Genomic DNA, 15,742 nt, shown 5'->3' on the forward strand with positions numbered 1-15,742 from the left:
TCAAATTATGCAAGGAAACCCGATTACTTTCTAGACTTCATTGTCAAACACTATTGAGGGACTGATTGATTTCTTTTTTTTCTTTGGTAAAAACATTCATAACATGAGCTGTAAAGGGTGCATGAGTATTTTCTCTACATCAATAACACACTACTTGTAATGGCCAAAATCAAACTGATTGAATGTTTGCGCAACACAAAACGTACAACCATTCGCTACAAGGGTCTGAAAATCAGACTATTTACTAAATGAATTGCAATCACTAAAGTCGATTCGACAATTAGCGGTTGCTATATTTTCCCACAAAAATATATTTGTAAAGACCTTTCGTTTTGAGTGAAGTTCTAAATTACACTGTCGGTCATAAAGGTGGAATAATATTTTTATACCCCAATTCATGGAATGATTTTGGCAATGATTTATTCCTAATAGATCTAGATAATAGTATACATTCTCAGATTTTATTGAATGATAATTGGCGAGTGTTTGTTTTGCGTGACTGCTAAATCATGTGTATGCTACTATGATTCAAAGCTAGGGGACATACGTCCTCAAGTCATAACTGACAGAAATGAGGATTAATCCCTCACAAAAGGGCATTAATATAGCTGACCGACACGGTTTTGATCCTGGAGCCTCAGAGGCCATTGCTTTGCCACTGAATCATGACTGTACGCAGCGGGGGCTACGGTAGGGGGCAGCCCCCACAAATAGGAATTAACAAAGAAAATGCGATATCTTTTCAATAATTCATTGCATTTCCCCCCGGTCCTTAACAATAACAGAAAGTTCAAGGCATTTTTTTTGCAATGATTCTAGGACAAAATTGAAAATTTATACTGTTTGAAAAAAAAACTAAAATTGACACCACTAAGTCCCAAGTGTCTGGATTGGGAAAGGGGTAAATTATGTGGACTTGGGTGGGGGGGGGGGTGTAGTTTGTCCGGGTGTGGTTGTATTGTGTTTGCCCTGCGGTAGTTATCAAGGATGTTACTCGGTAAAGAGTCATCCTGGTACTCATTTTTTCTTTTCCAAACATTTTGTAGCTATAGAAATTATGTACGCATTTTGAAGGAGATGAATTATCATTGTTAAGGAAATAGGAAACAAAATATTCTGTGCATACATTCAAAGAAAGGCTAAGGGGGAAATTAGAGAAAATGAAGGAAGGTGCTTATCATAAGGCGATATATTCGAATTGTACTCGTGTATCTTCTATAAATAATATTATCATCTTTAAAATAGATAGAGAAGATAAGAATGTACACAGAATTTAAGTTTACTATCATAAACGACGTTCTCCCTGTATTTATCTTATGAATAGATTTTTAAAAGTTTTGTTGTTGTTGGTTATTGTCTCAATCAAGGAATCCGTCATTCTGGGACAATGGAATATAACCTACTGGGTTGTCTGACCATTACGTCATCAATACCGATGTCAGATCTGTTTCCTTCACCTACGACACCTTCGAATATGATCTGTAAAGAAGAAAGAAAAAAAGAGGGAAAATAAAAGTAGAATAACGAAGAACATGAAGGGACAAGCATACAATTATCTGGACAAGGAAGAGGAGGACTACGACACAAAAGAGGAGGGAGGAGATGAAATGGAAGAAGAGAGGGAAGACGCAGGGAAATAGGAGGACGGGAAAGAATTAAGGATGGAAGATTAGGAGGAGAAGGAAGACTGCGGAGGAAAAGGAGAAAGAAGGGAAGAATCAGAGGAGGGGGAGTAAAAAGAGGGGAAGGGGGAGCGAGGAGGAGAAGGAAGAGGGAAGGAGGGATGAGGAGGAGGAGGAGTGGGAAAAGGGGTCGAGGAGGGAGGACGGAGGAGCACTACGAGAATGAAGAGGATAAGAATAGACTTAAACTTGATAAATAGCTTGGTACATTATTCACCCAAACATTTAGTATCTAAAGCATTACACACCATGTACATCATAATTTAATTACAAATATAAGGTAGTTTCTTGGGACGCATGCAAAAACATGCCATCGTTAAACAGTCTAGGTTAAGAAAGAAAACAATTATCGCGGATGATCTCTGTCTGTATAATATCGGTGGAATTTAAAGAGAGAGAGAGAAAGAGAGAGAGAGAGAGTGAGAGAGAGAGAGAGAGAGAAAGAGAGAGAGAGAGAGAGAGAGAGAGAGAGAGAGTGATAGAGAGAGAGAGAGAGAGAGCGCGATATTAATAGGAAACTTCAAAAGGAAATATCAATGTGAACAATTTTTTTTCTGCAGTTATCCGTAACAAAAACTGACCTACCCGAAACGGACTAGGGGCCGTAAACATGATCTTGGCCTCTTTCCATCCTGACCCGTCCGTCTGTGATCCCGAGCGCGACCAGAAGGGAGGGTTTACCGGGACTTTCTCGCCGCCGTAGGCGATGTAGACGTTTAGTGTTCCCCAGTTTGTCCCGTCGAAGCCATCCCACATGCTGTACCAGAATGAGATCATCGTCATGTCCGTGCCAGCCTCGTTGGCCGGGGAGTCGAAGGGACTGTAGATCCTTGCTTTCTCTCCATAGTACTGCACGTTTGCCTCTGAGTAGAGGAAGTTGCCACCTAGAAGAGGAAAGGGAGGAAAGCGATGATGATGGCGACGAAGAAGATTGGAGTCATAAAAACAATACATTAATATCCTTCCATTTTTACCCTTGGCCCAAAAAATGGCGACTAATAAAACAAAACACACTACGACGATGACAACAACAACACCAAGAACAACAACAATAACAGAATAACAGAATCAATAGCAACAACAATAGCTGCAGGAACATCAAGTATACAACAATAAGAACATCATCATCATCATCATCATCACCATAAAAAACAACATGGTTGTTGAACCAAGCAGGTAAAATAGTTGGTGAAAATTTCAGTCTAGATGATACATGCTCTATCCGTGTTCTTAAGAAAGTTGAGAATATCATGAAGGACCCCCAACACCCCCTTCATCCATTTTTCTGCTGGATGAGATGAGGCAAACGACTCCAGTCTGCAAAATGCACGACAAACCGTTATTTGAATTATTTCATTCCATTTGCCATTAGAGCCTTTAACAACACACGTTAACTTAAATTGGTGTCAATCAATATAGTTCACCTGAAATGTTGACCTTAGAATTATTGGCCCGAATTCACAAAGCAAGGTTTGAGCTCAGACCAAGGTTTGAGCTCAAACCTCCTCTTGTTTCGCCAAACCTCCTTTTGTTATTTACAACCAGTTTGTAAATAACAAAAGGAGGTTTGGCGAAACAAAAGGAGGTTTGAGCTCAAACCTTGGTCTGAGCTCAAACCTTGCTTTGTGAATTCGGGCCTAAATGTCTAAAGAGCTGGGCTTTTAAATGTAATTAAACTCTGACTTTCCACACTCGTTGACATGTGCTGTGTTGTTAAGTTCGTAGTCATGTAAGCGTAAGAGTAAACAAACAAATTGCATGTAATAATATTCATATATTCATCACCAACATGTAACTTTTGTTATTATGTGCAAGGAGACGCCTCTTTTCGATGGACCAGTTTCGTATTGTGTTCGAGTTGGGTGCATGGGTCCGCGTGGGGTACCTGGATGCCTGTGGTTCCGCTCGCCTGTTAGGAGTGATTAAGTTTCGGTGGGCGGGGTGTGGGTTGCGCACCTTTGTTGTTGCTAGGCTGGGCAAACATTAAAGCTTGCCCAGCCTGGTTGCGGCTGGTGTGTGCAATTCGCGCTCTGTCTATTCGGGGTGCGGTCGCTCTTGGCAGGTGGTGGAATCGCTCGCGTTCGGCCGCCTCGCGACGACCTGTGCATTCTGTTTGGATACGTTGCGAAACTGGTCGTTTTTATCTCCTTGACATGCATTAATAAATGACTGGAAACCTGTCCTCTCTATGTGCAATATCCATGTCTTCAATATTCCTGTGTCTTCGTTTTATTATCATTAAAATGATGAGTTCCCACTGCAGGATGTATGTACGAAGAAAATAGAGCACAATTATTGAATGTAACTGTTTTTACTTGGAATAGCTCACACATCTATCAACACTTTTTAGGTAAAGCCAGTGTGTGTATGTATTATGAACTATGTGCAATTATCTCTGAATTCGGGTTTGCCCGTACTGTGGGTTGGGATTCCATCTCGATCATTCCCTTCCACCCCCTCTCTCTCTCTCTCTCTCTCTCTCTCTCTCTCTCTACTCTCTCTCTTTCTTTTCTCTTTGTTTGTCTCTCTCTCTCTTTTATTTTCTCTCTTATATCTTCCTCTTCCTCTCTCTCTATCTTCGTCTCTCGTTATTTCTCACTGTCTCTATGCCCCCCCTCTCTCTCTCTCTCCCTCTCTCTATGTCCCTCCGGCTAGGATGAGTTTCTGGGGTATGGGGGTGCAAGGGATCTGGGTATTGTGTATTAAAGCTATGTTGAAAATCTTGGGGCCTTTTTACTATGTATATTTGTGCATTGTGTCGATGTCATGTTATGTTTTTTCCAATTTCTAACCGATTTTGAATGTAATTATTTCCTATTTCAATGTCTTTTTGATGTCTTTTTATACATGATTTTAATGTAAACGCAATATGTAAAATCCCACAATGAATTTCCATGTTATTATTGGACGAAATAAAATTGAATTGAATTGAATTGAATTGAATTGGTTAGAGTGCCGTGATATTTTGGTATCCTTGCTCAATGCTAACATCCTTGCACAAGGTCTTGCCTACATTAATGTTTTCCTTCTTGACCTAGGAGTATGAAATGGGTACATGGCAATACTGAGGTAATATTAATTGCAGAGCCTGCAGGAAGAGTAGTGATGGGGCTTTCCTGAGTAAATATGATACAATTGCTATCATTAGTATTATTATGATTATCGTTCTTGTTATTATCCTTATTATTGTTATTATTATTATTATTATTATTTCTATTATAATCCTTATTATAATCATTGTTATAATTGTTATTATTATTAAAATTATTATTATTATTCCTATTATAACCCTTATTATAAGCATTGTTATTATTAGTTTTATTATTAGCATTATTATTATTAAAGACAACAATAACAAAAAACGAACGAACAAAGAATCCACAAAGAAACAAGTGCGTAAACAAGACACCGTATTGCTACTTACTGCCTGTTGTATGGTCTCCTGACGGTCCCGTGATCGGGGTCGGGGTCGGCACTTGCCTGACAGACCAATCGAAGTCGTCTTCGAAGTCGTTGGACCATCCGCATTGTTGAATCAATGTACGATTATCGTCAAAATTACAATCCTGGCAGTTTGCAAGACCTGCACATTGACAAATACGTGAATATTAATGTACCCGTTTTTTTGGCGAAAGCAGGGTTGTGTGAATATTATTTTTCTCGTGAGACGAAAGTGTTTTATATTTATAACCAATTTACTTCATGTTTTGTCAATGCAAAATGGGTCATATTTTGTAGAAGATATTCTTGAAAGTATATCAAATTAATATACAGTGCGATCCAGAAAAAGCGAAACCGAGAATTATCGATGTTATATCATAACTTAATCACAATTATAATTAAAAATCACACATATTTGTAAAGCTTAGATCCTCCTTTTTTATATGATGCAACTGATGTGATGCATATTTCATGCATGCGTTATTAAAAACAATTTGAAGGAAGGAAATCAAAAAGTCATTTGGCGGGCGGTATCTGAATTTCGAAGAAAAATCAAATTTCTAGAAAGTTCAGTTTCTGCCCTTTCATATGACACCTCAATCAAGAAAAATGAGCAAGGAATACCAAAGTTCTGTTTGTTTAAAGTGATCCTTGCATTTTCACAATTTGATTTAAAAAGTTCGTTTTCACGGGCTGCCTGCCGTAGCAACAAGCAGAATTGACAAAAGACTTAACTCCGTTTCATTGACAATTAGCCATGCATAAAGTCTTTCGTCTATGTCTGATCGCCGACGAAACGGAGTTAAGTCTTTTGTCAATTCCGTTTGTTGCTACGGCAGGCAGCCAGTGACAACGAATAAGCTAGTTCGTAATTAAGATTTGCGCATGGGCATATAAAGGTCATTCGTACCCAAATTGTTAAACCATTGAGACGAATACTCGGATCGTGCTCATGAAAGTTATGTAATCAGTATTCATTTATGCACCAACAGTACATTTATCTGATACACAGGTGGAAGTATTCTTCTCAAGAGGCAAACAAAAGGTATTCATGAAGCACCTCCATCACTTTGGCAGTGATTATTCTAAAATGCACAGGTGGGAAGTATCAATCGTGTCTTCCCGGTCTCACCGCCAGAATTTTGCTGGAGCGTTCCTGGAGCGGTGAAAAAAAATGCATCACCGCTCGTAACCGTTCACCACCGTTTAACAGAAGTTGGCCCCCGTTAAGTCAACGCCGTATACGCTCGGCCACCGCTGATGGTCCCTCCTACCGCTCCGAAAGTTTTGAGCTGCACAAAATATTGCGAGCGGTGAGGAGCGGGCAATTTTCCGTTCCGGCAAAGTTCACCACCGCTCCAACAACGCCCAGTAAAAATTTGGCACCGCTAGACGCAAGTTCGTGGACGCTTTGGTCCGCTAGGCCAACGCAGAAATCTTGAACGCTGGACCTCCGCTGCTTCGCCAGCTTTGCCCGGGCGGTGATTAAATGTTGCACAAACTTTGGTGGAGCGGTTGTAAGCGTTTTACGAGCGGACACGGGATTGCTGGAACGGTGTCGGGCGTTGAAGCAGCGATCCATTGCGGTGATGAACTTTGGTTTGGCGTTGGTATGGAGGTGTCGGAGCGGGACCAACGCTCGCTACCGCTCGCTACCGCTCGCTACCGTTAAACCAACGCTAAAGCAACGCCGGCTTCAGCGGTGCACCGCTAAGGCAACGCCCGTGTTTTCGATTTGTTTCCCATTTTGTGCGCGGTGACGAGCGTTGTCGAAATTCGGCCCCCTCTCCCTACCGTTCAAGGAACGCTCCAGCAAAGTTCTGGCGGTGAGACCGGGCCTTAATGGAGCTCTCACACTCTGCCGTGTCCCCGGCCGCAAAAAAAAATTCATAAAATTAATCTTTTCACCGTTTCGTTGCCATCTTCTGGCCGTTTCCATACCAGGCCCATACCGGGTCTCGAACGTGTGCACCGGGTTTGTAGCAGCCACCTACCAGTCACTTAGCGTCCCCTCACCGCTCGGAGCGTCCTGTGAGCGAGTCCCCGGACTGCTGAAGTCATGACAAGAAAAAGTAAAGCTCATCTGACGAAACCCCTCTATATATACCCAATAATTAGTGACAAACGGTGGCACACGGTGACAAAAGTAAATTTGTTGGTAATGGCACGTTCATATGACGCTACTGTGAAGGTAAGGACACGTTATGGACCCGTTATAGGACGTTATGGGAACGTCGAGGCGTTAACAGGATGTTACCCATGCGTTAGGGAGGCGGCGCCGTCAGAATCAGGCGGTACCGCTTTGGAAACACCCGTTGGCAGTCCGGTATGAACACTGTAATGAGGACGGTATGAATACGTTATGAAGACGGTGGCACGGTATCAACACGTTCATGACACGTTCACAACCCGCTTACAAGCCGTTGCAGACGGTGGATTTGTTTTTGCCCGTTCATCACCGTTCTGTAACGGGTTATGAGCGTGGTGTGAACGTGTTCATACAGTGTGACCGTTTTCATAACGTATTCATACCGTCCTCATACCGTTCAACACCGTCCTCTTGCCGCTTACTTGCGGCCGGTGCCAGGTGGCAAAAGTTTTGAACATGCCCAAAACTTTCGCCGGGTCCCACCGGGTGTAAATAAGCGCCAACGCCCTATTAACGTGTTGCCCGCTTTGATAACGAACCACCGTGTGCCCTCGCCGTTCTCCACCGTCCGCAGACATTTTCGCGCACGGTGGCACACGGTAGGCCTACACGGCAGAGTGTGAGAGTCACTTTAGATCTGTGGATATTTTGGGGTCATGCGGTCCAGAGCTATTTACGAACTCGCTTATTCGTTTAATCAAATTATGGAAATGCAAGCATCACTTTAAACAAACGAAACTTTGTTATTCCTGGCTCATTTTCCTGATTGAGGTGTCATATGAAAGAGCAGAAAATGAACTTTCTGGAAATGTTAATTTTTCTTCGAAATTCAGATACCGCCCGCCAAATGACTTTTTGGTTTCCTTCCTTCAAATTGCTTTTAATCACTCATAATTGTGTTTAAGTTATGATAAAACATCAATAATTCTCGTTTTTTTCTTCTTTCTGGGTCGCACTGTATACGGATTCCGTGGACAGTATCGTGCATTACACCTCTGGGTTAACCGAGATATCCTCATTCGGTATTTAATATCTGACCATTCCAACAATGACATTAGTGATCAGGGTTTTGAAATATGATGCATCTTTTTGTTTACATCGACGTACATTACTTCATGAAGTGACATCACTGCTAAGAACTTCCTCTTAGAAAGTTTGATGCCCGGGTTTTCTTCGGGTGGGTCGGATCACCTGTTATCTGTGCTGATGTATGACGTTCGATATTGGAATAGAAAACTTCAGATAAGAGTCAACGAGCAAACTCAACCTTTGTAATCATGTTATGCGCATGAAAGCAGAAAGAATAAGAGATAAGGAATGGAGAAATAATGACAAACATCGGACTAATGATAAGAACGTTATAAATGCTTGAAATATGAGTTCACTTCATCTTTGGAAATTCAAATCTCCAATTTGGTCAATATTCGGGACGTTCTCATGATCAACTCTCCCATGTGTTTTATACTAAAATATTATTGTTTTTAATCCTTAGCACCTTTTCCTCTTGAACACTTCACTATTTAAGTCCTCTAACAAGAAACTACGCTCATTAAACGAATACAAAAAAAAGTCCAATTTTGGGGATTTTCTTTTTTTCGAAAAAATGAGACAGGCTTATATCACAATGACATTACCGAATAAACGTGTTTGAAAGTTCAATATGTAATGCTATTACAGCTGTCAAAAATGTATTTATTTTCTCATTGCATCTTCTATTCTGTTTAAACTTTCATAAATGTTCTTTTCGATTTGTATGCTTTCTTTCAGAGCAGTTTCTTATCAAGTATGAATTTTCCCATTTAAAGCCAAGTGCGTGGTTCAAAGAACACATAATTCAATATCAAACTGGTTTTGGAAACGAATTCAGATGATACAACAGTTGGTAATTCATTTTTCTAGCTAAATGTAGTCTTTACCTAAAATATTATCATGTAGTTAAGCCTTCTCAAGAAATGAATTCCAACTACTTTTCTAACTGCACAGCTGATTTGTTAAAGCTGAATAACAAATAAGGAATAACAAAGTTCTGTTTGTTTAAATTGATGCTTGCATTTCCATAATTTGATTTAAAAAGTTTGTTTTCACGGGCTGCCTGCCGTAGCAACAAGAAGAATTGACAAAAGACTTAACTCCGTTTCATTGACAATCAGCCATGCATAAAGTCTTTCGTCTATGTCTGATCGTCAACAAAACGGAGTTAAGTCTTTTGTCAATTCCGTTTGTTGCTATGGCAGGCAGCCAGTGACAACGAATTCGTTTAATCTTTAAACTTTAAACAAACAGAACTTTGTTATTCCTGGCTCATTTTCCTGATTGAGGTGTCATATGAAAGAGCAGAAAATGAACTTTCTAGAAATGTTAATTTTTCTTCGAAATTCAGATACCGCCCGCCAAATGACTTTTTGGTTTCCTTCCTTCAAATTGCTTTTAATCACTCATAATTGTGTTTAAGTTATGATAAAACATCAATAATTCTCGTTTTTTTCTTCTTTCTGGGTCGCACTGTATACGGATTCCGTGGACAGTATCGTGCATTACACCTCTGGGTTAACCGAGATATCCTCATTCGGTATTTAATATCTGACCATTCCAACAATGACATTAGTGATCAGGGTTTTGAAATATGATGCATCTTTTTGTTTACATCGACGTACATTACTTCATGAAGTGACATCACTGCTAAGAACTTCCTCTTAGAAAGTTTGATGCCCGGGTTTTCTTCGGGTGGGTCGGATCACCTGTTATCTGTGCTGATGTATGACGTTCGATATTGGAATAGACAACTTCAGATAAGAGTCATCGAGCAAACTCAACCTTTGTAATCGTGTTATGCTCATGAAAGCAGAAAGAATAAGAGATACGGAATGGAGAAATAATGAAAAACATCGGACCAATGATAAGAACGTTATAAATGCTTGAAATATGAGTTCACTTCATCTTTGGAAATTCAAATCTCCAATTTGGTCAATATTTGGGACGTTCTCATGATCAACTCTCCCATGTGTTTTATACTAAAATATGATTGTTTTTAATCCTTAGCACCTTTTCCTCTTGAACACTTCACTATTTAAGTCATCTAACAAGAAACTACGCTCATAAGTAACGAATACAAAAAAAGTACAATTTTGGGGATTTTCTTTTGTTCGATAAAATGAGACAGGCTTATATCACAATGACATTACCGAATAAACGTGTTTGAAAGTTCAATATGTAATGCTATTACAGCTGTCAAAAATGTATTTATTTTCTCATTGCATCTCCTATTCTGTTTAAACTTTCATAAATGTTCTTTTCGATTTGTATGCTTTCTTTCAGAGCAGTTTCTTATCAAGTATGAATTTTCCCATTTAAAGCCAAGTGTGTGGTTCAAAGAACACATAATTCAATATCAAACTGGTTTTGGAAACGAATTCAGATGATACAACAATTGGTAATTCATTTTTCTAGCCAAATGTAGTCTTTACCTAAAATATTATCATGTAGTTAAGCCTTCTCAAGAAATGAATTCCAACTACTTTTAACCCATTCCAAAAAAAAAGTAGACTTTCCAAAAAAGTCTAAAAAAATAGACCGTTTCATGTAATTCTTGATGGTCTAAAATATTACTTTTTCACTCAAATAGAACCAAATTTCTTGGGTAACAGAAAATAATGGTCCTTACCTTTGTCGTTATAGAACAATTTTCTTGCAAGTATCCAGCAAAGGTTCGTCAATTGTCACACCTTGATCTGTACAAGGTTTGTCGATTGCCACACTTTATTCTTACCAACGTTCGTCGATCGCCGCACTTTACTTTGACCAAGGTTCGTCGATCGCCACACTTTATTATTACCAAGGTTCGTCGATCGCCACACTTTATTATTACCAACGTTCGTCGCTTGCCACACTTTACTCTTTCCAAGGTGTGTCGATTGCCCCACCTTGATCTGTCCAAGGTTTGTCGATTGCCACACCTTGATCTGTCCATGGTTTGTCGATCGCCACACCTTGATCTGTCAAAGGTTTGTCGATTGCCACACTTTACTCTTACTAAGGTTCGTCGATCGCCACACTTTACTCTTTCCAATGTTTGTCGATCGCCACACCATACTCTTACTAAGGTTCGTCGATCGCCACAATTTACTCTTTCCAATGTTTGTCGATCGCCACACCATACTCTTACTAAGGTTCGTCGATCGCCACAATTTACTCTTTCCAATGTTTGTCGATCGCCACACCATACTCTTACTAAGGTTCGTCGATTGCCACACTTTACTCTTTCAAAGGTTCGTCGATCTCCACACCATATTGTTACCAAGGTTCGTCGATCGCCACACTTTACTCTTTCAGAGGTATACAATTGCCATACCTTGATCTGTCTAAGGTTTGTTGAATGTCACACTTATCTCATACAGAACAATGTATATCAATCATAATCAAATCTTTGAAACAACAAAGTAGTTTTTATTCAAAATATATATATGATATTCACTTTATTATTACTCTTGCAAGTGCTGGTAATCAATTGCAGTCCATGTTCCCCTGTTCAGGACATTTTGGGGACCACTCATAAATGGGTTAATGTAACATGGATTTAAGAAAGTGAAAAATGCTTGTTATTACAGAGTGAAAGGTCTGTATTACTATTTGAATTAAATGAATACATATGGAAGACTTATGTATTTCAAAATATTATCATAGGAACATGAATATTCTAGTTATAGAAATATTTGATAAATTCAAAGATCATTTCAGTAATGCAGATATTTAAACATTATCTATATATAAAAAAAATAGAAGGAAAACAAAATTGTCATTGTTACACTCATTACAAATTACTTTGAAACAACTTTTAAACTAGCTCTGATAACAACGGTTTATATATAAACAGGGAGCCCCCCCCCCCCCAAAAAAAAAAAAACACACAACAACAACAACAACAACAACAATGCAATGGGGTACTTTCCAAAATAAAGTAACAAAATGATTGTGTCCACCGGATAGAATGTCCGTTCAGATGAGAAATGATACCAAGAACAGTAATTTTGGACGAGTAGTTTTTGTTGTAGGACGTCTTAAGTAAGACCATGTCAGGTTCCCACATTTGCCATTTTTACCAAGTCACTTCCTGATAAATCGCAGTTCCTGTCATCATATCATCGAGCAACTATGCCCATTATTGGCACACAGCTGAACAGCACACTAACAATGGCATACGTATTGCTCATTGTTCGACGCTAAGGCGCACTGACTTGGTAAAAATTGACAAAAAAAGGGAACCTGACATGGTGTCACTCTAAGAGCACTAATGCAAAACTACACGACCAAAAGGACTATTCTTGGTATCGTTTTCATTGGAAAGGGCACCCTATCTGTTGGACATATTAATTTTGTTGAAAAATCAACTGATTACATCACAAATCCATCTGTTCATTAATTTCTCTCTACTCCCTAAATCATCAATGTGTAGCATTGAAAAGATATGCCTTTACACTGATTACATTAAAGGGGTGGTATAGTTTTGGCAAGGCCGAGCTATAGTATCCAAAACATGCACAATAACATTACAAACAAATAAGTTCAACACCACCAAGCTCGAAAGGTAAAGAAAATAGTGACTTCGTAAAAGGCCCATCATTATTTTAAAAAGAGCCATTCAAACAAAAGAGGGTGCTCTCTAAAAAGCATTGGTTTCAACCATTTTTCATACAAAATTATGCATTTGATGTCTGTCATTAAAATTGTAGACATTTTCAAGTCTTACACTCAGTTTTTCATTATCTCACAACATAAAGCCTAATTTGCTTATTTGCATACATACAGAGTGTCTCTGGCTGAATTTTCTTCTTTTGTTCCAAGGAACATGTAAATTCCAATATCTTGATAAAAACACCATTGTAATAGATTTTCCATTTCCATTAAAGGGATCCGGTAACTTTGTTTTAGATTCTGAAACAAAATCCTGGAGTTAGCTCATGCTGCGATGATAATTATAAACCTTTAGGTAAGTCAGGAACCCCATGAATTTTACAAGCCGATCGCCTGTCTGATTATTAAGATATTTATGATTTGAAAATAACACTACAGTCTGTTGGGGAAAACAGGTATGGTAAAACCGGTCACTGATTTTTAAAAACTTTTTTGAGGCACTTCTTGATCATTTTGAAGCGCGATTTTTTTTAGGGCTTCAATATTACACAATATCACAGACACTGATAACACGTAGGGCCGTGCATCTCAGATTTAACATTGTTAAACGATGTCTTTGATACATTTGAATAAATTATGCAAATTAGGCCTAATTTGCATATAAACAGAGCTTAACAAAACAAATCTTTTGATCCAAAAAATATGTTCTCTTTTAAATGTGTCAATAAAGACCCCATTGTAATGGAATATCCTATTACAAAGAATAAATTTGCATAAATTATGGAAGTTAGACCTAATTTGCATAGATACAGAGTTTGGATGAATTTTTTTTCTTTTGATCCAAGGAATATGTGTCCTTAGTAATCATCGTACCTCAACATGCAACAAGTCTACTATAATTCACACATTTTGGCTTATAGCACATATATCTGGCCACTTTATGTGGGTTTGAGGAAAGGGAGTCACATATGAAATTCACTATACATTTGTTTAGCAATTTCTACTTTGTCCTTCATAAGAGGGTGTGTAAAAAATTCATCCTTTTCATGCACGTACTGTACACGAAGGGTGCAAATGATAAACTGATCCTCCACGTCCTGAACATCTGTCTTGGAAAGCCTCCGCCCTTTCAGAAATCGGACAGAGGCAATACCATTTACATTGTCCAGGTGCGAAACTTGTCCAATGGGGGAAATCTGCTGCCTGAATAAAACACAGCCACCCAGTCTCCTTGGACAACAGTTTTTCCATTCCTCAGGTGAAGCTGCAATGGAAAAAATTATTGGTTAGTAATTTTATATAAACTAGTTCAAACATGTCAAGAATGATATGCAAAATGAGATTATTCTACAAACCAAGACAATAACAATTTTTTTCCTTTCTTTCTGATGCAAGCAGGATTGGTGCTACTTTTTGTGGAACTGATTCATGAATAATTCCTATTTGGCCTGATAGTCTTCAACTTCAAACTTTTTGTACCTTTTTGGTTTCGATCATGTTACACTACATACAAGGTCATTTGCAAAATTACAATCATAACAATGGAGCACATACATCTTTAAATCATTTATAACACTTATGACACACATATAATAGGCTATTGTACATTATAGATGTTAAACACAAATATTCATGCTGAAATATGTCATGCATTAATAATAATCTATATACTTTAATTGCATTGAGTGAGCAAATATCAATACCTTAGAAGAAATATTCTCACCTTATTTATGCAGTTATCAAGGCCCAGGAAAGAAATGATGAACGAATGGTGATTATCCAGAATGATGTATCCTTTTTAAATTGTAGTCCAAGTTTAGGTGCACACCAATTCCTTTATATTGTTATGTAATGGTAGTACAAGTCTACACCCCTTGGTAATAATATGTAATATCACTCAGTATATGCCCCTATACAGATAAGACCCACCATGCGAAATACCAGACCTCCTTCCAAGACATTTGTTTAATAACTTATTCTAGCCAAATAAACCCCAAATTGTATACACTCGATAAGAGCCCCCAAACCTCCTAAACAAAAGACTTCCTGTCTTTCTCCCAGTAACCAAAACCCCCTTTGACCCTTTCCCAGAACAGATTACATGTGTTAGCTAAATGACTGTGAGAGGGAACTTGTCTTTGTCCCTTTGACACAATGTAACCTACCCTCATATCCATTTTGTATCCTTTTGTATAAATTATGAGAGGTTCTGACTTTGTAGAGAGGAGTTCAGTTTTGATCACCATTTATCAAGGCCCTCTTTCTAGCTGGCTCTCTCTTCATCTTGTGTTTTACATATGTGGAAGTTCGTATGATGTGACCGATTCGAGTCTCCAAAGTTTGGAGATAATAAATACTCTTAATATAGTCTATCCTTGCTTCTTCATATTCAAGGATCAAGGTTCAAGGTTCATTTTATTTTGAGGCCTCGAGCTCAAATTTTAATTAGGATTTCGTGACTATACTTGATATTTCTGATTTGCTTGCTTCTGCATAAATCATGTATTTTATTTATAAAAAAAGTCTCAATTAATGGAAATGCACATTCACAGTCTGCAGGTTCTTATTTCAAATTGATACATAACAATTTTGTTTTATTTAGATTTAGACAAGCTGTAAGTCTATTCTTTGGAAGAGCATATAATTTCATTCATGAATTGATTTCAAATGGTAGGTGGAAATAAGAGTGGGCTCAAAACTAACATTTCCTAAATTCCTTGACCTCTATTTATCAAACCATAGACTTACAACATATGTTTTAAGTCTATGAACAAACAAACCTACAGAAGCAAAAGTTCCCTCCTCAAAACATGGATTTATTATTGTATAACTCCAAACCCTT

The 15,742-nt window shown here is 38.4% G+C and overlaps 1 protein-coding gene across 1 annotated transcript; it reads right to left on the reverse strand.

Moving 5' to 3' along the window:
* Nucleotides 1–1,374: 1,374 nt before the first annotated feature.
* On the reverse strand, nt 1,375–2,636 carry LOC115920678 (MAM domain-containing glycosylphosphatidylinositol anchor protein 2-like). Its single transcript, XM_030977073.1, has 2 exons — nt 2,268–2,636; nt 1,375–1,479 (listed from the first exon to the last, which is right to left on the reverse strand). The coding sequence occupies exons 1-2, from the start codon at nt 2,634–2,636 to the stop codon at nt 1,375–1,377; spliced, it is 474 nt and encodes a 157-aa protein (XP_030832933.1).
* Between the last annotated feature and the right edge of the window lie 13,106 nt (nt 2,637–15,742).

The sequence above is a fragment of the Strongylocentrotus purpuratus genome, unplaced genomic scaffold (genome assembly GCF_000002235.5).
Source record: "Strongylocentrotus purpuratus isolate Spur 01 unplaced genomic scaffold, Spur_5.0 spur5_scaffold_9, whole genome shotgun sequence".
In the NCBI taxonomy this organism is placed as follows: domain Eukaryota; kingdom Metazoa; phylum Echinodermata; class Echinoidea; order Camarodonta; family Strongylocentrotidae; genus Strongylocentrotus; species Strongylocentrotus purpuratus.